Source organism: Thunnus thynnus, chromosome 9 (genome assembly GCF_963924715.1).
Source record: "Thunnus thynnus chromosome 9, fThuThy2.1, whole genome shotgun sequence".
Classification (NCBI taxonomy): Eukaryota; Metazoa; Chordata; class Actinopteri; order Scombriformes; family Scombridae; genus Thunnus; species Thunnus thynnus.
This window is the reverse complement of record NC_089525.1, coordinates 34502706-34527240: the sequence shown is the minus strand read 5'-3', so window position 1 is coordinate 34527240 and position 24535 is coordinate 34502706. Positions and strand designations below refer to the sequence as shown.

At 38.9% G+C, this 24535-nt stretch overlaps 1 protein-coding gene across 1 annotated transcript; it reads right to left on the bottom strand.

Moving 5' to 3' along the window:
• Positions 1 to 1408: 1408 nt before the first annotated feature.
• Positions 1409 to 21466, bottom strand: stard15 (StAR-related lipid transfer (START) domain containing 15). The gene is made up of 6 exons (XM_067598244.1): positions 20808 to 21466; positions 5864 to 6011; positions 4985 to 5088; positions 3614 to 3731; positions 2689 to 2741; positions 1409 to 2609 (listed from the first exon to the last, which is right to left on the bottom strand). Exons 1-6 carry the CDS (start codon positions 20952 to 20954, stop codon positions 2397 to 2399), a joined length of 783 nt encoding a protein of 260 aa, XP_067454345.1. The 5' UTR covers positions 20955 to 21466; the 3' UTR covers positions 1409 to 2396.
• Positions 21467 to 24535: the final 3069 nt, after the last annotated feature.

Here is a 24535-nt window from a genome sequence, read left to right as displayed (position 1 = left end):
AAGAAATCTCGGTATGATATTGTGTTTTATTGTGTTTTACTGTGTTTTACTGTTTCAATGTGATTTATTGTGTTTTACTGTTTTATTGTGTTTTACTGTGATTTATTGTGTTTTACTGTGTTTTATTGTGTTTTATGTGACCATATTTTATTTCAACAGACTTCCAGATCAGATTAGAAGGATCTAAAAACTAATTTGACAGATTTAAATTGATATGAAGATCATTGTGTTCAGATTATGGGATGATTTTGACTTTCTGCACTTCCTGTTTCCAACTCTTTTCTTCTTTACATAAAAAATAATCAAAACATCTTAAACCATAAAAGTATTTCTTATCACACAAACCTGATGTTGACTCAAACATTGAAGAGATAATCTTCCATTTAAGATGTTAGAGAAATGTTGACTGAGTCACAGGAAACATCTGAAGCTAAAGAACAATTCATTTATCTTCGATGAGTTTTGGAGATAATGTCTCTGTGGGAGTTTATCTCTGAACTGACATGAGAAAATGTATCTGACAGGGTTTCCAATGCTGTGATCACAGCAGCATTAATTATTATAAACCTTCAGGTGGCTTAATGTCAAATATAAACTCCATCAAAGTCATTGCTGAAAGTGGAAGAACGGCAGATGTTTTATGCTCCTCTTCATGTTGAGGCTGTAATGATGATGTTTGTCCTCTGGGGGGCGCTGCAGACCTACAGACTGACCAGCTGATGTCACACATGACCTCCAACAGTCATATTACATACTTCAATAAATTAACTTTAAGCTTCAAACAGGCCAGGAACAAAGTGTGAAGGGAGAAGAGATGCTTTTCTGAAACAGGAGACGAGTTTATATAAAATCTCAAGCTATGAAATCATATTTTCAACATTTCAAAGTTCCTTTTAAAGACGCAGATGTTTTCTGGTGCAGTCGCTGTCATCAGAGAGGTCAGGAGGTCAAAGGACTGTAGTCATCACCGTTGAGGTTTCCAGCTGGTTGCTACGGGGTTGCTAGGGAGTTTTCCTGCTGCTCTGACTTCCAGTAGTAGGAAGTAACTCAGAACATTTATTTTTGTTCTTATGTACAATTTTGATCTATTTTAATGTAGAACTGCAGCTATTAGTTGATTCATTTAATTAGTCGACTGACAGAATATTTATCAGCAACTATTTTTGATGGCTGAAAATGCCAAATATTTGCTGGTTGCAGCTTCTCACATGAGATGATTTGAAGCCTTTATGACAGTATTGAAATATCTTGATATTGTAGAGTATTAAAAAAACAAACACAAAACATTTAAAGACATTTCTTCAAAGAAATAATAACTGACATTACTATAGACAAAACAGTTAACCGATTGAAACGTTAGTTGCAGTCCTACTTGAGTATTTTCATTTTATGCCACTTTAAACTTAAATATTGGACTTTTTTACTGGATTAAGTTTTTTTTCAGGATTTCAAAAACAAAAAGCTCAAAAACTGAAATCACATGATTCACTACATGATTCTGTGTTATTGTAACTGATGTTTAATGATATTTTACATGTTATTGCTCATCAGGAAAACAGGAAACAAACCAAAGTGTCTCACTGGACTCAAACATCCTCAATAATTTAAAAAAACTGCAGGTTTGTTGTGTGTAAAATCACAGAAAAACTGTCTGTTTGCATCATAACTCAACAAGAGAGTCACATGTCAAACACACGCAGTGTAATCTACGTTAGTTTGCAGATGTCACAGTTTAATGTTTGAATACAGAAACTAATAAATATGACATTTCTGCTGTGATTCTCTGGCTTTATTTCCACAGCGATCTTTGGAAAAACTGCACCTGATTGTTGTTGTTTGGTGTCTCAAAGCCCCAACACACCTGCGCTCCACCTGTTTCATTTTACCTGATTAGACTCTGATGTCAGATCAGCTCTCTTGCAACTTTACTTTAAACCTGCATTCATTAAGTTTCCATCAGAAACAAGCAGTGAACATTAACTCTGACACATCATCAGCTTTTAAGTTGATATGTTGGACTTGTTAGCAAACAGCTGCTTATTTACGGAGCAACATTATCATTCATACGGAGTCGTGTTTCTGTCCAGTGAATTAGTTCTGTTGTTGCTCTCTACCAACTCCTGAGGGGAATATCTGGCTCTTTAGGAAGTGAAGCACCTGACTTAAGTTAAACTTTGTTAAACTTAAAATCAAACTGAACGTTCACAGACTTCCATGAACCGAATCTGAAATTAAAGCCGGAGTATAATAACATGAAAGAATCATTGAAGTTACACAGGAAGACATTTTTTGTTGGAGAATAAATTGCAGTCTGGTCTGATCAGTCTGACAAACAAACAAGCAAACAAACAAACAAGCAAACTAACAGAGTAAATCAGAGAAAAAGCAGCAGGTTTTCAGTCCTCGTCGTCGCTGTGCTGCGTCTTCTCCTCGCTCAGGCCGCTCTCGTCGATGTTCTCCAGCGAGTCGGCGCGCTGCACCGTCAGCTCCGACACGTTGATGCACGGCAGCGAGTTCTGCTCCGGGAACATCCACGGCTTCAGTGTCGGGTTGTGCTTCCTCTTCCACTCGGGATACTTCTGAGACGCTTTGTAGATCTTCCTCATCGCCTGAGAGGAGACAGACACACGGTGAGACAGACGGAGCTTCACAGTTATCTGCTCGCATCAAAAACACAAATCATTTTACCTTTGGAGCCACAAACTGAGAGACTCTGTTCACCACCCACTTTGGTAAAGAACCTGCAGACAGGAAAGACACCAGAGGACGTCATGTGAGCGCCTGTTATTACTGACTGCTGTCTCTGCCAGAACCAACATGACCTTCAGACACTGTGAGGACAAAACACTGTTGGACATTTCCTTTTCGCTGGAAAGTTACAACATCTTTTGGCAGAAGAGAACATTTTTGGAAGTTGGGGCCATTTTGGAAAAGGCCGTTTTTGGGGAAAGAGTGCACTATTTGTAGAGTGAGTTGTTTTTTAATTGGGGGCATTTTTGGAAAGTCAGTTTAACGTTTTTAGAAAATGGGGGAATTTTTTGGAAAAAAAGCTTTTCTGGAAAGTGAGGACAACATTGTTGGACGATGGGACCATTTTGGAGAAGGAGGTTGTTTTTTTTTTAAGTAAGGATATTTAGGAAAGTAAGGGGTTGTTTTTTTTTTGGACGTCAGGCCTTTTTTTTTGAAAGTGAAGATACTTGTGTGAAGCAATGACATCTTTAGAAAATTAGGACATTTTTGAAAGATCAAAGACTGGAGGGTGAGGAGATGGGAATTGGGACATTTTTAAAAAGTGAACACGTTTTTGGAAAAAGAATATATTGTTTGTAAAGTGAGGACTAAAACTTCAGGGCATTTTTAGGAACTCAGGACACTTATGTAAATCAACATCTTTAGAAAGTGGGAGCATGCTGGGGGTCACCTGGGTGGTCTGACAGGTCGGGGGTCACCTGTGTGTGTGCTCTGACAGGTCGGGGTCACCTGTGTGTGTGCTCTGACAGGTCAGGGGTCACCTGTGTGTGCTCTGACAGGTCGGGGTCACCTGTGTGTGCTCTGACAGGTCGGGGTCACCTGTGTGTGCTCTGACAGGTCGGGGTCACCTGTGTGCTCTCACCTTTGGGGTCCACCTGGGTCAGGTAATAGAGGGTGGAGCAGTTGGCTCCGTTGGACTGGATCAGGTATCCGGTCAGCAGAGACACGGCTCGGACATAGTCCTTCTTTGGAGGATATTTCTGCCAAGACAAACAGAGAAGAAGAGACAGTCTGTGATGTCACAGCGTCCAACTGTTAAAGGATCAGTTCACTGTTTTCAACCCAGACTCAAGACCAGGATCAATCTGCTGGACATGAAACAGTCCAGACAGACAGATTCATCTTTCTGTCAGGTTTATTCACTTTTTTATGTCAGATTGTGAATTCAGATAAAAATCTACTTTTGACTTCTGGCTGATCGTCACAGACTGGGTCTACTGGGTCTACTGGGCCTACTGGGTCTATTTGTGTAGATGGGTGAAAATTCAACAGTCCCCGGTGTTCGAGACCAAGTCCAAGTCACCAAAGAAGAGTCTGAGTCGAGACCCCATTACCTGAGTCCAAGTCATCAAGGCTGAGTCTGAGTCGGGTTCCAAGCTGGGCTCCAGTGCTCCAGTAAAGCAGGAGGAGAGCAAGGAGGATGAGGAGGAGAGAAAGGAGAGTACAGACTGACGGGCAAACAGACCAGAAGAAGAAGAGGTTGGATATGAGTGGAGAGGAGAGACCCTGGCACCTCTTCATCCCTTGTTGTTTTTCTTGTTGTTTTGTTTGTGTTCATTTCTGGTTCTGTTGCTTCTCTCGTTTGTTCTGTCCCGTGTCTTATGTGTTTCCATGTTGATCACTTCTCTTGCACTAAATAAAAGAAAAAAAGTGTCACGTCCTACCGGGACTTTTTCTGTTTTTTGGACTCTTTGTGTTTTTGTTCTTTTGACTTCCTTGGTTTTTGTTGTTATCCTTCTGATGCCCTCAGACGTTTTCTGTTATTGGTTGGACTTTTTGAGGGGCTCTTTCATTTGTTTCCTGGTTTTGGTTTTCTCTGTTCACTTGTGTGTTCCTCCTGTGTTTTGTGTCACCTGTTTGTTTACTTTAGTTCTTGTTTTATTTTGAAAGATTTCCTCTTTGTGTCTGGTCACTTTACTTCCTGTGTTTGATTATCTCATGTGTCTCACCTGTGTTTCATTTGCAATCACTCCCTGTGTATTTATAGTCCAGTTTTCAGTTGAGTCTTTGTCAAGTCGTCTGCTTTTGTTCTGCCTTCGCACTGTGTATGCGCCGAGTTTTTTTTCCCCTGCGTTTATGGTCTTTGTTCCTGTTCCCAGTGTCTCTTGTGATTTTCTTTGTTCAGCATCGTATCCAACCTGCCTGCTGTCTCTGCATTTGGGTCCACCTGCTCCATTCACCCACCTTTTGTGACAAAAAGAACCTAAACGTAAAGAAGAATATAAAAGCTCACCGGGTGTTTGACAGAGTAGTTGATGATCAGGTAGTCGTTGCCGAGAGGAAGCCAGGATCTCATCGTCACAAAGTCCCTGTTCTTCAGCGGGCTCGGACATTTCCCTTCAAACGACACAGTCAACAGCAAACACAGATACGTGAGAAGTGTTTCTCGCTCTTTAATAATAATGATTTAATAAAAGTCTGTGTTAGTTTTAAGTTGGTCCGCAGGGTTTTCTTTTGGTTTTGTTTTGTTTTTTCAATCAAAATCAATTTATTGACAACTTACAGCATTTACAATACTTTTATTAACTGTTATAGTAAATGTGTTTTAATGTTGGGAACCTTTTATTCATGACTAACATTTATCATTCAAAGTGGATTTTTCACAACCTGACAATCCTTAAGTTGATCTATAAATGAGAACATTATTTATTAACCAAGAATAAAGTAATTAGTTACAAACCATTTATAAGGTTGCTTGATGAGAAAGTGATATCAACTCAGACATACTTGCAGCTCAAATTTTAAGCTGTTGATTTCCTAATTAACCAACATTTTGCACATCACCCTTTAAAATCCTCTTTTTAAAAATCGGTATCAAATACATAAGAATGTGAAGAATTTCCTTGTTTTACAACTAAATGTCTTTGATTTTTTTATACTGTGGTGTATTTAAGCCAGAATTTCTTGTCATGTTTTCCATGTTCAGGATTCCACAAACAGAAAAGGTCCAGAGTTTTCTGGATCCTTTTATCTTTTGAGTCATTTCTGTGTTCACATTTTCTCCTCCAATCAAATCTGTTTTTGCTGTTTGTGAAGACATCTGACTACAGAAAGAAACACGTCACACATGCTCTGTACAAAACGCTGAAAGTCTCCAAACAGCCGGACTCACAGGAGTAGTATCCAACGTCCGCGTTGACTGTCAGCCTGCCGATGTCGTAGGTGTCGATCATGTTGGTGTCCCACTTCTTGCGGTAGCTGGTGTCATGGAGGACGTCGTACAGAGTCTCCGCCGTCACGTCTTTACACACTATTCTCATCTGAGACACAAACACAGACGAGGGTCAGATATGAACCCAGATATAACCAGAACCAACACTACATGCTGCCGTTTGTGTTTGTTTTGTAGTACATTTAAATATATGTAACACACACTGTCCACGTTACACATGTTTACATGTCATCAGAGAATTCTGCTTCCTGACTTATTATCTAAACTGTGAATCCAGTTTTCAGATTTCTTTGAGTGGATGTAAGAACACCAGGTAAACACACCTGCAGACGTCAGGTGTTCATAATGAAGGTCCAAACACTGAGCACTAGTATCTCCGTTATGTGTCTGTGCATGTAAACATCATGTCCTGGTTTTAGGAAGCTACAGGAGGCTCAGAGAAGCAGCTCTTCAATCTGAACCAGGATCAGCCAAACAGACATTGACTCACAGTCACAGAGCAGCAAACATTAAATAACATTAAAAATGCTTCAGTGAAAACATTTCAATCAGAATTCATGGTTGAAAGTTCTTGTTGTTTTTATTTCTGCAGCAGCACTGAACTGTGTCCTGAACATGAAGCACGTGGCTTTAATCACAACCTCTGGACTTTATACTGAAGTTCTTTGAGAAATGTACAGTGTAGTACAAAGTCCAGAGGTTGTGATCTGTAGCACAACAAGCTAGAGCATGTCAACAGACCTGCATCTTCACACATGCTCAGTGGTGTCTGCCTTACACAGAACTACTCTCCAGAGACTGAAAACGTGATGCTGTTATTAGTCTTTGGAGCCGTTTCTAAACAAACTAACGTGACCAAAATCTTCATGATGAAGGAACATGTGACCCAGTGCAGCGCTGTGACTCACTGACAGGTTTTTAATAGTTTCTGGACAACAACGGAGGAATAAGATATATCAGGCTTTGATACACACACAATACTTACACAATACAATACTGCCACAGAAAGCAGGTTCAACAAATTCTGAGTCTAACCTGAACTCTGAGTTGATGAACCCCGAGATGGGAAGTGAGAAGAGTTAAGCGTGTGTGTGATGAATGAAAAAAGCCATCAGGACTTTCAGGACGATGCATATTTATCTTTAAAAAAAGAGCCTGAGTCAGAGCGGGGAAAGTGTCAATAAGTTAACACAATAAAGTTTTATTCAGTGTCGTCCATTAATTCATCATTTACCAGACTTACATTTCCTTAATGATGATAAAGTGGAATCAGGCTGCAGCTACATTACATTTTAAACATATTTGTTCAGCTTTAATCTGACGGACAAAACGCAGGAAGCAGCAACTGAAGATGAAAAATAAGTTAAAGATTTAAAACATAAATATATCAAAGACACAAAGACATGACTAAACTCACAGTCTGATCAGTAATAATGTGTTTGCTGATTTGCACTTGAAAAGGCTTCAAGGTTAAAATACAGCAGATTTTAAATGTTTAAACATATATTTGTATCTCAGCTCAACATCATTCAGTGATGCTGCTCACTCAGAAATATTAACATATAATCTACAATATTATAGGAATAATGTTCCATCAGTGGACCAATCACATCATGTGTGATAGAAATAATTTTTCATTGATCCTACGTGTCTGAAGCTTAAACATTATGTGCAATAAAGATTTGAGGTCAGCAGCTGCTCTAACAAACTGACAGAGTCTCAGAGTTATACCAGAAGGACATGAAGAGGTTTGATTCTGAACTGAGGATCAATTCACACTGTGTGATATTTGACTGTAAGAGAAAAAAAACTGTTCAAAGAAATGACTGATGTGCATAAAATATCCAACCAGGATTTAGATTCTGTCAGTAAACCTCCACTAATGAACAATCGATACGAGCTTTGATACGACTGAATGAATGAAACAGAGAGAAACTCAGAAAACCTGCCAGCGAGCAGGTCAGCTTCATAGACTCAGTTACCATGGCAACTGATCCAGAGTTTAAGTTACCATGGTGACTGACCCAGAGTTTGTTACCATGGCAACTGATCTAGACTTTAAGTTACCATGGTGGCTGACCCAGAGTTTAAGTTACCATGGCAACTGATCCCGTTTAAGCTAGCTGTCTCTCTAGAACTGAAAACCCAGAGATTCATCTCGGGATTAACAAACTCAGAGTTTTCACTAAACCTGCTTTCTGAAACAGGGTCCAGTTCATTGTTTGGATCCAAACATGAAGAAAAAGATAGAAAATCACCATTAATGACCCTTTAAGGAATTTGGGGGGAAATTCAAAATTCTGTTTTAATATGAAACAGAAATTGGAAAGTAACTTTTTAAACAAATTGAGAAACTAAACTTCAGGTTTGCATGAAAATTTGTTAAAAATATCGTTGGCTGCTACAATTGTTGAGTTTCTCTCATGATTGTTTTATGTGTTGAATGTTTTGCATTGTTGCAGACACAATTTGTCCAAATTAAACAGAAGTGACAGAATTTAAGAAACACAGCAGGTTAGTTCACAAACTTTACTGTGTTTGTCTCTTTGAGTTTTACTAATCAGCAGCTCAACACACACACTTGTACAGCTGTAACTAGAAGCTTTTTGACCATAAAACATGCTAATGTTTGTAAAAAAAAAAAAAAAAAAAAAAGACCATGATAATGAACATATTAAACTGGGAAAAGAGTATAATATGACCTCTTTAATGTAAAGTACAACTATATAAATGTTTTACTGTGGTATCTCTGGTATTTTCTGCCATTCATGAAGTTTTTAGTCAAGTAAAGGATCATAGAGTTCAGAGATGACAAAATATGAAAAAGCATTAAAAACATCTTTAAAAATGGATAGAGGAGCTTTAAATGTTAAAAAAAACATTATGTAGTTTGGTGAGAGACCTTGAGCAGTGTAAATGTGCCAGATTGTCAGGAGAATATATAACACATTACTATATTTTCTGAACATTCAGAGGCTGTTGGCTTTTCATCAGATGATCATTTTTAGTGTGAATCAGCAGAATAGAAGCACTGAGATAATAACTGTCAGTGTGAGCAGGGAAAGAGGATTTAATGTCGGAGGTGTTGAACTGCAGATGGTTTTTATGGAGCGTTAAATCAACTGGATGGTTTGTTTGAGACTCACTGAGGAGGAATATCTGAAAGAGAGAAACAGATTCTGCAGCAGCTGAGTTAAAAATGCTGCAGTGTGGGATGTATTGTGTAATATCTGAAGTCTGAGGTCCTTCATCCTCCAGTCACAGTAGAAAGACACAGAGGAGAGAGTTTAGATTATTTTTTAGAGAATCACTGGGGGTTGGTTAACAAATCATTTCCAAAGAAGTTTCCTGAAAAGTATTGATAATTAAGTATTGATAATGGGGGGAAGTTGTGTATAAAAATACACAACTAAGCTGTATAAACATAGTGCAGGACAGGTAAACAATATAATGAGGACATTTTCCTGGAATTCTCAAGTGATGTCACTTGAGTGAGCATCAACTGGGGCTGAAACTACAAGTTTGGCAAGAAAAGAATGTGTGAAATAAAAAAGACAATATCTCTGATTCTGCTGCATCAGTTTTCCTTTTTTTTAGACTGTCCATCATGAGTCTGATGATACAGGAGTGAAGTTATAAATGTGTGGAGTGGACTCTGTGGACTCTTTTAAGTATCAATATCTTACCTAAACCTAAAAGCAGGAGGAACTCAGCTCACAAATCCCTGAAAGTCCTGAACTTCTAACCATTTCTGACCTACAACTTCTTTGCCGTACAAGGAAGTAGATCTTCCTGTCACACTTGTCCCTCATTGAAGCTTTTAATTTGTGTTTTCCAGCAAAAATTCAGCCTGAATTCTAGTTGTTGAGAACGAGGTTTAACTTTGTTTCACCTGAGCCCCAAACAGCTGAATTTGGTCATCTTTTGCAGAAAAGTGAACTGTTTTGGTGAAACAAAAGAAACAGATGCAGGGATTGGTTAAATTCCTGGAGGGACTTTGTGTCCTGTTGTCTGAATGACTATTATGTTATTAGAGAAGTCATCTGATAAGGTGTCTGAGCTGTTATTGGTTGGACTCATTCTCATTTGAACTTCAGATAAACTGAAAGACAGAAGTGTTTATATTCATGCCTGTTTTCCAGCTGGCTGTCTGTAGCTGCCTTGCTCAGTGGCACTTTGGCAGCTAACCAGGACAGCAGACCTTCACTTTCTCCCGCACTGATCTTATCAGGCCGTCTGGGATTTCAGCCGTCGACCTTCAGGTCAACAGAGAACCTCTAACGGCAGAAAAACTGCTGACATCTGCCTACATATCCCAACAGTCTTAGCGAAAGAGAAACTATGGTATCTTGTTTAATCGCCTTGAGAAGTGGGTCAGCATCCCTGATAATATACTGGTTCAAATCCTACCATTAACTATTCTACATTGCCGTTACTAATCTTTTATCTACTTTTGCCAATTTCACCTGTGGTGTTCCACAGGGCTCTGTTTTAGGTCCTCAGCTGTTTTCTGTTATTATGTTACATTAACCTTCATTGTAACACTTTACTGTAAGTATATAAACTGTTACTAAATGATTTATAAACCACTTTATTCTGTCCCCCCAACTCTGTCTAGCTGAGTCACAGTAGCCTTGTTGTTAAATGTTACTTATACTTGTAGAGAGAAATATCGGTGTCTTATTTGACTCTGAGCTCAGTTTTTGGTGCTGGAGTTGAGAAGGTTTATTCCTGATTTCTCTACTTAAAAGATTTGCTCTTTTGTGACGCAAAGTTCAGTTTTAGATCCTCTGCTGTTTTCTATTTAGATGCTGCCTCTAGGGGACATCATTCACTTATATAATATTAACTTTAAGTTGTATGTGGTTGACACTCTGCTATATGACAGAGATAGAATGGAGCAACGTTACTATGCTACGCTACAAATCCCAACCTGTTCGCTGTTATTTGACATTTTTTTCTTCCCGAAAACAAATAATTTTTAAAACATTTGTATGAAATAAATATTCATAAAAACCAATATTTTTTGAATACCGTATTTGGATTCAGCTCCCCCCTAATCCACAGTAGTCTTGGCAGTCTGTCAATAAATATTAAATTTGTAGCATTTGTAGAATAAAGTCAGAATTCTGAATTTAATCTCAGAATTCAAAGACGTTTTTCACATGTGGTCCATCTGGGAGTCCTATTTCACTATTTCACTGTAAGCTCAGTTTTCTGCTTATTTCTGTTGTCATATAACCTCACAAGTATAAAATTAAGTTAAGTCATTTTTATGTGGATGACACCATGTTATATGTACAAATAACAACTAGTAACAAAAGAAATCTACTTACTCTCATTAACTGTCTTGAAGACATTTAGTGTTCAATGTCCAACAGCTAAATTACAGTAAAATAGAGATCATTTTATTCGGCCCTCACAACTGATCCATAATGGACCTTTTTCACAAAACAGGAAAAGCACAGGTTGGACTAATAACGATGGATCAGATCCATTAAATGTCCCAGTAAGCCAGACCAGTGAACCAGTCTGTGTAATAGCAGAGCCCTGGAACCGGTGAATCTAAGTGGAATACAGATGATATTAATTTTATTGTTACACATGTGATTTTCCTGTTGTGATGTCAAAATGTCAATAAATGTTAAACCTGTAGCTAGAAATCTGCAAGTCCTATTTGACTCTGACTTCAGGGTTGTCCAGTCCTGCTTTCTCCAGCTGAAAGATGTTTTCTGTCCTCTGCTGACCCGGAGACATTTATCAAAGCTTTTATCTTATCACATTTGGACTACTGCAAGTTCGTATCTCAACTGCAGTTGGTGTGAGAGGCAGCAAAAAGGATTTTAGCGAATTCAAGGAAATTACATTTACATCACCACCTGAGCCTCTGTTTACCAGCTGCTGGTTCATTTCAGAATTGATTTACCTTCAAAGGCTATCAGCCTTATCTTCTCTTTCATAAGACATTACGATGCTGTATGTTCTTCATATTCTGACAGTATTTTTTTGCAGTATTTTAGCTCCATTTCTGCTGTATTTTGGTTTTATTTGGACTAAATTTTGCATTAGTCTTTGGAAGGCCATTTTAATTTTTATGCTGTACTTTATTTCAGTTTGATTTGTAAAACCAGAAAATAAACAGAAGCTATTGGAGAAACTAACTGAAGACCCCACAATTGTAATCACAATATCTGAAGCTGTGGGTTTGAGGTCGGTCAAAGTAAATGTCGACACCAGTGTTTGTGACAGAGTTTAATGGACATCAGTGTGTCCCCACAGAGACCGAATGTGAGACGTCTGCTTACTGTAGGACGTCACTTTTTTCCACTGCTGTAATCTTACTGGAGCGTTAAGCTCGACTGAGCTGCAGTCATCAGATATTGTTGAGGCTCAACGCTGTAAAACGCTGCGTGTAACTCAATCAGCACGGCTCTGCTGCCGCATTAATCATTCATGAAGTCCTGAGCTTCATGTCTGTCAGTCGACACAAGTCTGTCTGTCTCTATCCGTCTCTCTTCTGTGTGAAATGTTTCAGTTAACAGTCTGAAAACTCAGGAGTTGTCAGTCTGTAGTTTTCAGCTTTAACACCTTGCTGCACTTCAGAAGTAATGGCTGGGAAAAATATTCAAAATGTTGTTGATGTTACGCCTGCTGCAACACGTCCAACTCTCCCTGAGGATAGTTTAGATTAAAGTCACAGATAGAAACTCAATGTTCTAGAGTTGAGGAGCTAAAAGAGTTCAGAGACCTTCATCACAATCACAAATAAATACAGAAACACTCACAACTTATAACTCTCTCTCTCTCTTTCTTTTCTAGATAAATTATTTTCAGATTTTTGTTGTCATGTCCAACCATTATAACTCCTGCTTTGGTTTCTCTACAAAAGTTAGCCACATTAGCAGTGTAGCTAAAAGGATGACAATGCTAGATGGATTGATGAGAAACCTGGTGCAGAACATTCATGTTCCCCTCGGGATGAACTGTAATAACTTTGATCCTCTGACTTTTCATCTACACACAAAAAAATCACTGTTAAAATTTGACTCAGTTTGGGTCGATATAGCAGCAACACAATTCTGGGTTAATGTTATTTTGAGCCACTTTAATATTATTTTTTATTTTCCTGTTGGGTTATTTACCCAAACTAAAGCTTGTTATAATCTACTCTTGTTAAACTTATGTCACAGTTTGTTATTGGTTGTTAATAACTTGTGTATCTTCTGAATGTCATCTGCACATCGTTTTATACAAGAAACAATAAATCTGTGACAGTTTTTAGCTAAAGCTTGTTGTGTGTAACTCAGATGTTATGTTGCTGCTATATTGATCCAGACTGGATATAGTTTTAACCCAGTGATTTTTACTGTGTAGCGCCATCATCTGGTCAAAGTTTTTGTTTGATTTATGATGATGATGTGATGTGCGTATATAACAACCAGTCACTTATTGTTATGGTTTGATTATGGTTTGACTTCCTCCTTAGTTGATTGATTTATGATTAAACTTGACTTTTAAATTACATTTTTTGTGAGTGAGTTTATTCTAGAGTCTGGATCCTCTCTGTTCATAATACTCCAGCTCCAAAGTCTAAACAACAGCCTGCATAAAAGTGTTTTGATATAACGTTAGCCAAAAACAGGCCTAAAACCATTGAAACAAAATGTATTCACCAGAAAAACTGAACAGCCGACTCCTCAGAAGATCTTTTAGTACAACCAAACACTGAACAAGACTTTTGCAGGTGACCAAAATGTTACAGTTAATTTTCATAACTGAAAACACGCTGAAATAACGACGGCTACGCCTATACTCTGTGAATCTGGGTTTACACCACAGTTACGTCACATTACGAATGTTGTCACCATGTTAGCAAATTGTCAATCACAAGGTAGCCAAACCCTAAAGCATACGCTGCTTTATCATCTATTTTACTCTAAATGGGACCATGATTTACAAAATGAGCATCATGCTGTATTGAAGAAGACTTGAAACTAGTGATTGAGACCATAAGCTCATCAGGAAAGTGTTTATTGATAATGGTAATAAATCAAGTGAGCAGTAGGGTCATTTTCTCATAGACTTCCATTCATCAGACTCCTTTTTGCAGCCAGTGGAGTCGCCCCCTGCTGGTCATTGGAGAGAATGCAGGTTTAAGGCACTCCACGCTGGCTTCACTTTTGAGACCGGGAGCTTCCTGCTGGATACAGATGAGAAGATAACAGCTTGAAACACAATAATAGATAATGATTTGTTATGTTATTCATTATGTTTGTCTTTGTCTTTGATTGAGCCGTGTCAGAAGAATTTCTGTTATTATGTGAAAGACAATAGAGTTTCTTGAGTCTTGAATGTTGATCCGTCAGTCCACCTTTCCAACACAACGTGTTTAATCATGAAACAGAGATTTCTAAAGTATTATAGCAGCACTAATGTATATTTCTCTCCCTCCACAGTCTGATGTGTCAGTGAGTAATGTGTCGGTTGTGGCTTGTAGTGATGAACCAACAGAGAATTATCAGTGACTCTGCGGCTCCTCTCGGCTTTACGGAGCTTTATAGTGAGTTTCAGCTCATTGTTTATCTGTCCGGCTGCAACTTTTACTGTTCTGGTTCACTCTCAGCGTCTCTCATAGCGTCGTTTTCAGAGAAGAAGCTGTAAAAAGCCGCTGTACACTACCTGCTCAGCACCAAACGGCAAACAGACACAGTTAGCTGTAGACTAGCCGGTGAACGTAGTGGAGCATTTAGCAGCTAAAGAGCCAGATATTTCCCTCATGTTATACTGTAAAGCTGTTTCCTCTCCTCACTTCATGCTGTATTTATATTCCCGCTCTCCCATGTGATGTCTAGTCCATACGCAGGGTTTTACTCTTTTTGTTCTCAAAAAAAAAAAATCCTGTCCACACAAGCACTGTTTTAAAAAAAATCTCTGTCCAAATGTAAACGCAAAAACGTAATTGAAGCACTGTCAAGAGTATGTCAAAACTAAGATATAACCCTAAAGCCATGTTGGCTAATCAGAAGCCTGAAAAAGAGCTATTTCCAATAGGCTGCCTGCAATAGTGCATTCTGACAGCTCTGTTTCTCAATATAGCGGAAGAGTAACTGCACATTTATGTGTAAAGATATAAAAAGTCCTGTACGCAAAGTTAGAACTAGCATTATATTGGCCCCATCCGCCATTGCAAGAAATGTTACATCATGTAAACAGCGGAGACAACGGCGCCCACTCTGACACCACAAACCAAAAACTCAGTTTTCTCGTCAACACATCAACACTGAAAACAGAGTTTCTGAACATCTTCATCCTGGAAGGAATTTACCAAAAGGTTTCAGTGACCTAAAACACAGTTTGCATGTGGACGCAAGGCCAAAACTATGTTTTCAAAAATACACGCGTACGTCTGGACAAGGCCTGAGATGTCGTCAGCAGCAGAGCAGAGTTCAATTATTCATGTGTGAGAAGAAACGCCTCGCCGCTCCAGAAAGACTTCCTGAATTATTAAAACATGAGCCATCATCATCCTCGTCATCGTCAGCTCTGCTTCTGTGTGTTTGTGTGTGTATTCAGTAACACACACACACTCCCTCCCACCTGTCCACACTCACTTCCTGTCGTCCTGTGGTTAACTTCCTGTGGTCAAACACACTCTGACACCATCCAGAAAACTCTCAGTTCCTCATTTCTGCATTAATTACAACTCTGTACATTATAATAGACGAGTTTCCATCCAATTGTAGCTCAAAATTTAACAGGATTTCCAGAAAATGATCAAATGAATTTGTAGTGAATACTAACTGGTGTTTAAGGATTTACAGTAACTGGTTCCAGTGAGACTACAGAAACAGCATTTTGCTAATCGCTGAAGGTTTGAGCTCCATGACTTGACAGACACTAAATAAAGCTTCTTACAAAACAGATTAATAAGAAAATATCCAATATAACTGATAAAAACACACAATTCTGTTTAAATATGCACATCAGAGTGAACTTAACTGATGATGTGATGACTTATTGATATATTTTACAAGAAATTAAGTTACATTTGTAGTGTTTTATGTTGCGTTCGTTAATATTTCATGAGCCAAGTCTTCATCCAAATGTGGCTCAAATTTTAACTGAATTTCCAGAAAATCATCAAAGTAAAATATAGTGAATGTTTGTTTCCATCCGCTGCTGCTGCTGTGTGAATAACAGTCGGTGCCGTTAAACCATCGCAGAAGAAGAAGACACAACGAGATGACGTCATTAAAAGAGCGGCCAAACCGTAGAATTACAATCTCCGGGTCCAACAGAGCATCACAACCCCACGAAATGACTCGTTTCACTATCAGAATTTGATCCATTCAACCCGATCACATTTAGAAAGTCTAAACGAGCTGCTTGATTGAATTGTTTTATCCCCGTTCATGTTAGCTGGAGGGCTAAACTGAAAGTGCTCCATGCGTGCATGCGGCCCGTAAAACGTGCGCAGTATGTCATCTAGGTCATTTCTTTACCGCAGGAAGTAGCTTCTTTGGCTTAATGTACCACTGAGCAACTTCCATAGGAATGAACAAATCCTCCGACGTCAGTTCTCTTCATACATCCATGCAGTCAAACGATGGAAAACATGATGGAAATATGACGTTTCTGTTAGTTTCATGTATTGATGTGAGGAAAGTTACAGTCTCCTCATCATCGCTTCACACAGATCTGATGTTTTCAGCTCTTCAGTGACGTTTCAGTCACATGATTCATGACATCATCATTTATTCACTCAGTCTGTTTGATTTTTTATCCTGTTACACCTCAGACAACGGGAAACACTTTTAGAGATAGGGTTAGGGTTAGTGGGGTTAGGGTTAGGGTTAGGAGGTTAGGGTTAGGGGGTTAGGGTTAGTAAGGTTAGGGTTAGTGGGGTTAGGGTTAGGGTTGGGGGTTAGGGTTAGTGGGGTTAGGGTTAGTGAGGTTAGGGTTGGGGGTTAGGGTTAGTGGGGTTAGGGTTAGTGAGGTTAGGGTTAGGGTTAGTGGGGTTAGGGTTGGGGGTTAGGGTTAGTGAGGTTAGGGTTAGTGAGGTTAGGGTTAGGGTTAGTGGGGTTAGGGTTGGGGGTTAGGGTTAGTGAGGTTAGGGTTAGTGAGGTTAGGGTTAGGGTTAGTGGGGTTAGGGTTGGTGGTTAGGTTAGTGGGGTTAGGGTTAGTGAGGTTAGGGTTAGGGTTAGTGGGGTTAGGGTTGGGGGTTAGGGTTAGTGAGGTTAGGGTTAGGGTTAGTGGGGTTAGGGTTAGTGAGGGTAGGGTTAGGGTTAGTGGGGTTAGGGTTGGGGGTTAGGGTTAGTGAGGTTAGGGTTAGGGTTAGTGGGGTTAGGGTTAGTGAGGTTAGGGTTAGGTTAGTGGGGTTAGGGTTAGGGCTAGGGTTAGTGGGGTTAGGGTTGGGGGTTAGGGTTAGTGAGGTTAGGGTTAGGGTTAGTGGGGTTAGGGTTGGGGGTTAGGGTTAATGGGGTTAGGGTTAGTGAGATTAGGGTTGGGGGTTAGGGTTAGTGGGGTTAGGGTTAGGGCTAGGGTTAGTGGGGTTAGGGTTGGGGGTTAGGGTTAGTGGGGTTAGGGTTAGTGAGGTTAGGGTTAGGGTTAGTGGGGTTAGGGTTGGGGGTTAGGGTTAGTGGGGTTAGGGTTAGTGAGGTTGGGGTTAGGGTTAGGGCTAGGGTTAGTGGGGTTAGGGTTGGGGTTAGGGTTAGTGAGATTAGGGTTAGGGTTAGTGGGGTTAGGGTTGGGGGTTAGGGTTAGTGGGGTTAGGGTTAGTGAGATTAGGGTTGGGGGTTAGGGTTAGTGGGGTTAGGGTTAGGGCTAGGGTTAGTGGGGTTAGGGTTGGGGGTTAGGGTTAGTGGGGTTAGGGTTAGTGAGGTTAGGGTTAAGGTTAGTGGGGTTAGGGTTGGGGGTTAGGGTTAGTGGGGTTAGGGTTAGTGAGGTTAGGGTTGGGGGTTAGGGTTAGTGGGGTTAGGGCTAGGGTTAGTGGGGTTAGGGTTGGGGGTTAGGGTTAGTGGGGTTAGGGTTAGTGAGGTTAGGGTTAGGGTTAGTGGGGTTAGGGTTGGGGGTTAGGGTTAGTGGGGTTAGGGTTAGTGAGATTAGGGTTGGGGGTTAGGGTTAGTGGGGTTAGGGTTGGGGGTTAGGGTTAGTGGGGTTAGGGTGAGTGAGGTTAGGGTTGGGGGTTAGGGTTAGTGGGGTTAGGGTTGGGGGTTAGGGTTAGTGGGGTTAGGGTTAGTGAGGTTAGGGTTGGGGGTTAGGGTTAGTGGGGTTAGGGTTAGTGAGGTTAGGGTTAGTAGGGTTAGGGTTAGTGGGGTTAGGGTTAGGGGGTTAGGGTTAGGGGATTAGGGTTAGTGGGGTTAGGGTTAGTGAGGTTAGGGTTAGAGTTAGGGTTAGGGGATTAGGGTTAGTGGGGTTAGGGGGTTAGGGTTAGTGGGGTTAGGGTTACGGGATTAGGGTTAGTGGGGTTAGGGTTAGTGAGGTTAGGGTTAGGAGATTAGGGTTAGTGGGGTTAGAGTTAGGGGGTTAGGGTTAGGGGGTTAGGGTTAGGGGATTAGAGTTAGGGGGTTAGGGTTAGTTGGTTCATTATTTATTAAATAAAACATTTCCTCATCTTTGTATTCAACATTAAATATCAGATTATTTCTGCAGGTGATGAATTAGTCGAAACCACTGCGTCTCTTAGTTTTCTCTTTATTTTCTTCTGTGTTTGATGTCATTGTTTCTTCTGGGATGTTGGATAGATAGATAGATGGCAATAATTAAAATACAATAGAGACTAGATAATAGATATATAACCATAACTATAATATATAATAATAATAATAATCCATCATAATAATAAATCCATCAGTCAGTTTCAAATTACTGATTCACTAGCTTGCATTAAGACTTGTTGATATAAATGTTTGTGTGTCAGATGAACTCTCCTCCTCGTTCTCTGTCTTCAGGTTTCCAGCCATTACGTTTTTCTTTCCGCTCTGAATTTTTCAGCACGCTGACGCTGAGCGACTGTTTGCTTTTCCTCTGCAGGAGGTCACCTGACTCACAGATATCCTGTGTTTTTATCCAACCAGTTCTGATGCATCCGTCAGCCATCATGTATTCACAGCTTCTGTTGATCCCGGTGAAAAATACATGTTACCACGGCAACAGGCAGTGCTGCCTAAACAAAAGGCAGCCACCAAATAAATGTATAAAATATTAATAGATAGGTTCACAATGTTTACATTGTTACATTGTTAAACCAGCAGTCAGGTGTCCATATGAGCAGTGAAAGAGGTTTTCCTCGCTGTAATCATTCCTCCTGTTCATACTGGTTATTAAAAGATCCTTCAAATGTGCTTTCAATGGAAGTGATGGAGGCCAAAATCCACAGTGTGTCTACACAGTCATTTAAAAGTCTGTGTGAAGCTTCTATTCAACTTCAGCAGTCTGAGTTAGTCATATCAAGTGGATATCTGACACATTTACAGTCTTTTTAGCATCAAATTCCCTCTTTGTGTTTCCTCGGACAGTGTTTCCCTGTTGAGCTGCAGGTGGAAGTATAGTAACAAAAAGAGGGACTTTGGCACTAAAAATACTGTAACATTGAAAGATATCTACTTGATTTGACTCATTTGGACGCTGAAGCTTCATTTTAGCTTCAGATAAACTTTGAAATGCATTTTTGTACAGAAGGAGGACTGTGGATTTTGTCCCCCATCACTTCCATTGTAAGGTCATTATGAAGGGATCTTCTAATGGTCAGTATGAACAGGAGGAATGATTACAGCAAGATAAAAATATACTATATGTTTTCAACTATATCCCAGCATGCACTGGGGGAGAGAACACCCTGTCAGTCAACTACAGCTTCAGTATCATCTTCAGGTTATTTTATTGTTTCACTGATTCATCGATTGGTTTATTAAACATCAGACAGCAGAGAGAAACGTCCAAAACTCAAAAGATATTCAGTTCATAACGATAGAAGAGAAGCACGTTTCACATGTTTGACATTGATGCTTAAAAACTGACTTGAACTATTAATCGATTATCAGAGTAACTGAGAGGTTTGTTTCCAGCAGCTGCTCTCATGTTAAAACTTAGCTGCATTATAAATATTATATAAATGTTACATACATGTTATAAACATGTTTGCTCAGGTTAGATTACAAATCAAACTGAAACAGGTTGAACCACAAAAACAAGTTCTTACACAACGATTATTCAATATTTACACTGACTGACTGCAGGTGGAACTGTTCAAACATGATCACCTGATCACATGGTTCAATTTTATAACTTTTATAACTTACTTCAGATTTCACATTTGGTTGATTTAGTTGATTTTAGTTGATGTTAGAAACACTTTCTTACAGTTTGTTGTCAATGAGCTGCAGCAAACTGTTAAAACTATTTTCTATTCAGGTGACAAACAACAGAACGGCCTCACAGCATCATAAAGAGTGAGACAGGAAGTCGGCTGATACATCACTGTTTTATAGTCATGACAACAAAATCAACATAAATACAGATTTCACACGTATCAATATTTAAAATGATTGATCACAGACAGGAAGATGTGACTGAACAGCTACAGATGGTCTGTTGACGTTCAGACAACTGAACGAGTAACAAACAGAAACTTTATCTGTTAACCAGCTGCTGATAGAGGTTAATGACAGCAGCTGAATCAATATTTCAAATACTCAATCACAGAGTGTTTGAGACTAATATTATTTAATCTCCATAATGTCAACTTTTATTCTTGTTTCTTGTTTTTAAAAAAAGCAGATTTGACATTCTCTAAAATCATTTATTCAACCTGAAGGGAAGGAAAAACTCTGATCTCATCATGTGTTTTGTATTTTTATATATTTCTGTTGTTATAGCTTCTCACCTTGAGCTTCTGGACGGTCTTGCTCTCCTCCTGTCGACACCAAACCGTCACTCCTCCCTTGTTGTATCTGCTGATCCATCCGTCTGAACTCAAACACTGATCCTTGAATGAAGAGAAGTCCGAGTCGTCCGGGACCTGCACCGGCATCTCCACCCTCCAAACAGCTCAAAACAGACAAACTGGAAAAATATTTTTAAAAAAAATTAAAATAGAAACATGAGTTAATCTTCCTCTTCTTCGTTAGCTGCAGGTCAAACAGATGATGAAGCTCAGCGAAGGAACAAAGTCTTTAAATTGAACTCAGAGGTCCAGAGGAAGAGCAGAGGTGAGGTGAGTCCAGCAGCAGGTGATGCTCTGATGTGTCTTCAGTTTGTCTTCAGCTCTGCTTCCTGCTGCCTCTCGTCTCTGCACAGATCAGGAAGCACAGAGCTCTCACTCTGCTGCTTCTTTCAGGAACCACAAAAACCACAAAAGACCAAAGAGGCTCATTCAGAAACTCACTCATCCTCTCCCCGCCAGGAATCACATCACGGAGGGAAAACAGTCAATCTTTAATATTTTTATTTATTCATGTTGTTTGCTTAAAGTTTGTCTCATTGAAATATTCAGAATCTAAACATATTTTGAATCACTGAATATATTTTTTGTAACAATAAAAATCCAACATGAGACATTCAATGTCTGACATTAAGAAATATGACAAATAAAGCTTTTAAAACAACAACAACAACAACAAATGTAACCTTTATTTAAGCAGGAAAACCTCATATATATCATATATATTAAAAATCTCCTTATGAAGAGTTTCATTAAACAGAACAGAAATATACTGAAATTAAAAATACACAGCAGTACACAGTATCAGAGTGAAAACACTTTCTACTGTAATGAAAACAAAATAAATGTAAATGAAACAATAAAGAACAGAAATTATGTTTTTAAAAAAGGAAGATTAGAAAAGATGTGAAGAGATCAAATTATCCTGTAAATTATAAGAAAAAGTGGAAAGATTAAAATAAAGTTATAAAATAAATAAAATAACATTAAAAAACTGTTTTTATTTTTCCTCTCAGATGTATGTTGTTGACCTCTTTAACTGTCTGATCCTCCAGCCGCAGTCAGCAGACTCTAACATTCAAACATTCAGCATCAATATTTCTGCAGAGCGACGGCAGCGCAGAAACACGGCGGCTCCGAGGAAGAGGACCCGCTCCCTCTGTAGATATAAAGACTCATTCTAAAGGAACGAAAACACAATAGTTCTTATTTTCAGGTGATTAAACACTAATTAAAACATACTTATGAATATTATATTCCATTTCTCCACTAAATTCTGCACACTGGTCCTTTAAGGCCACCAGTTAACTTCTGACCAGTCAAAGCTGTTAACTGGAAACCATCTAGGCGTCGACTTCATGAAGTTGGTTCAGATATTATTTATGATTTCATATGTGTCAGTTTTGTTCTATAATGTAGAAAATAGTAAAAAAATAAAGACAAACTGTTGAATGAGAAGCTGAATCCACTTGTGCTGGATATTAATTATTATTAATAATAATACATAATAATTAATTCTTATTATTCTGTCATCATGTCTGTATCAGCGTGTGGAAAACAACATAAACTATAAATACAAAGATGTCTGTAAATCTCCCATCAGGAGAGGATGGTGACCACAGACACATAGAGTTTTATTTAATTACATTCACACAGTTACACCTTTATTCCTGGAAGCTGCCCAGTAAGACCAGTCTGACCTGCAGCAGCAGCTCAGTGGTGATAATGATCTGACCTTTATGCCTTCGCTGCTCAGCCTAAAGTCCCAGAATGTGATATTTGTTTCCTCCTGCAGCTGACTCGTTAATCTACGATCATCTCTGAGTCGTCAGTTTGGAGTTTTTTGTTTAGATTAAGAAGATCCGTAAAGATGTTTTATGGAAACGAAGCTGAGCAGATATTACAGTCAGCAGAAGAACAAACAGGTGATAAATCAGATTGATCATCAGTTCTCAGTCAGAAACATATTTTTATATATTTGTAGGGATGTGCAGAGAGTCCAGTATTTGTATTTGTTGAGGCAGCAAAATCATTTGTATTTGAACAAAAGTGAAAAGAGGCTTAAAAATCCTGTTTTTGTTTTTGTTACGCTTTTAATTTTAGAAAATTAAAGTGTTACAATAAGTGTTCATGAATAAACTACCTTATGAAGGAGGTCCCCACACAAACAGGTCTCAGACTGGAGTCTCTCAGATCACTGCGCTGACTACTGAGATAAAACTTTACTCATCACCTCATCGCAGACAGACCTCTACCTATTTATACACCCATAACACACAGACAGCACATCATGTAACATGTAGAAGAACTTCACAGGTGATTCTTGCTTTGCACTTTTCATTTTTTGCCTATTTCTTTACAATCTAACTTTGTGGAAAGCAGAAGGAGAACAACAGGTTAGAGTCTGTTGGGACTCACCCCTGATAGACGTCACAGCAGAGCAGAGGAGAGACACTGAGATAACGATGTAACCGACCTGCGAACTGGTATTTGACATGTTTTTTTTTCTTCCCAAAAACAAATAATTTTTAAAATATTTGTATGAAACAAATATTTGTGCTTTGCCGAATAATGTATTTGTATTCAGGCACACCCCTAAACATTTGTATGTTATAAAAATGATTTATTATATATTTTATATATTTACAACCAGGTCAGGACTTCCAACATGGCTGCCAGAGAACTTTATTAACAAACAAAAACTCATCACAGACATCACAGCTTGAAAATAAATAAACAACAAACAAACAAACAAACAAAATACAAAAATAATTGTGCATCTTTTTAGAGATAAAATAAATAAATAAATAAATAAGGTGATGCACAGACTTTATGTGACTTTATGTTAGTTGACATCAGTTTATCTTTGTAATGAAATAATTCAAACATAAAAACCTTTAAATTTGGATTTATGTTTGTAGAATCAGATTAACGATATAATCACATTAATCACAACAATAAACAACAATGTCTATATTTAAATATTCTAATATTTAAATATCTAAATATTCCTCCAAATCTTTCCAAAACACCAGAGAAAAATCACAATTATAGAATAAATGAAATAATTATCAAGTATAAAAGAGAAAGATGTGATCAGCTGATTCTCCTCTGGTTTGTTCTTGCTGTGGGAACCATGGAGCTGTTACCAGAGTGAGACCTCTGCTCAATAGACCATCTTTGACCAGAGACTGTACCTGAGGATGCTGCCTTCAGGTGCTCCTGTAAATCCAGCCGTCCAGGACTGCTGTAACCAAAACGGAGAGGAGTGATTTTTATTATTACGTCACAGATTCTCTCTTTCAGTCATCGATCACTTTTTTCCTCTTTGTTCAAGTTTATTATGTTCCGGCTTCCTCGTGAAAACAGCTGACTGTATAACAGAGAGCGGCGGGATGTCGGACAGCCTCTGAAGGCAGCGGTAACAGGATCTGATACCTGTTGTTCAGGTGCAGCAGTGGGTGGAGTCGAGTCAACAGATCAGGTGTCTGTTGTTTCTGTTACTCAAATACAAAGATGGAGGTGAAGAAACGTCACATTAAAGGATCATTCTGATGATTTTCTGTATTTGTCTTCATGTTTGGATCCAAACCAGCAATGAACTGTTTCAAAGCTGATATATCTGATTAAAAACACGTCAGTGAGTCACAGCGCTGTACTGGGTCACATGT

Coding starts and splice junctions, on each gene's coding strand:
- stard15 (XM_067598244.1), bottom strand. CDS start 20,954: ATGCCGGTGCAGGTCCCGGACGACTCGGACTTCTCTTCATTCAAGGAT. Junction 6,012..20,807: donor AGACCGTCCAGAAGCTCAAG/GTGAGAAGCTAT, acceptor TTTGTGTCTCAG/ATGAGAATAGTGTGTAAAGA. Junction 3,732..4,984: donor ACTACTCTGTCAAACACCCG/GTGAGCTTTTAT, acceptor TTGTCTTGGCAG/AAATATCCTCCAAAGAAGGA.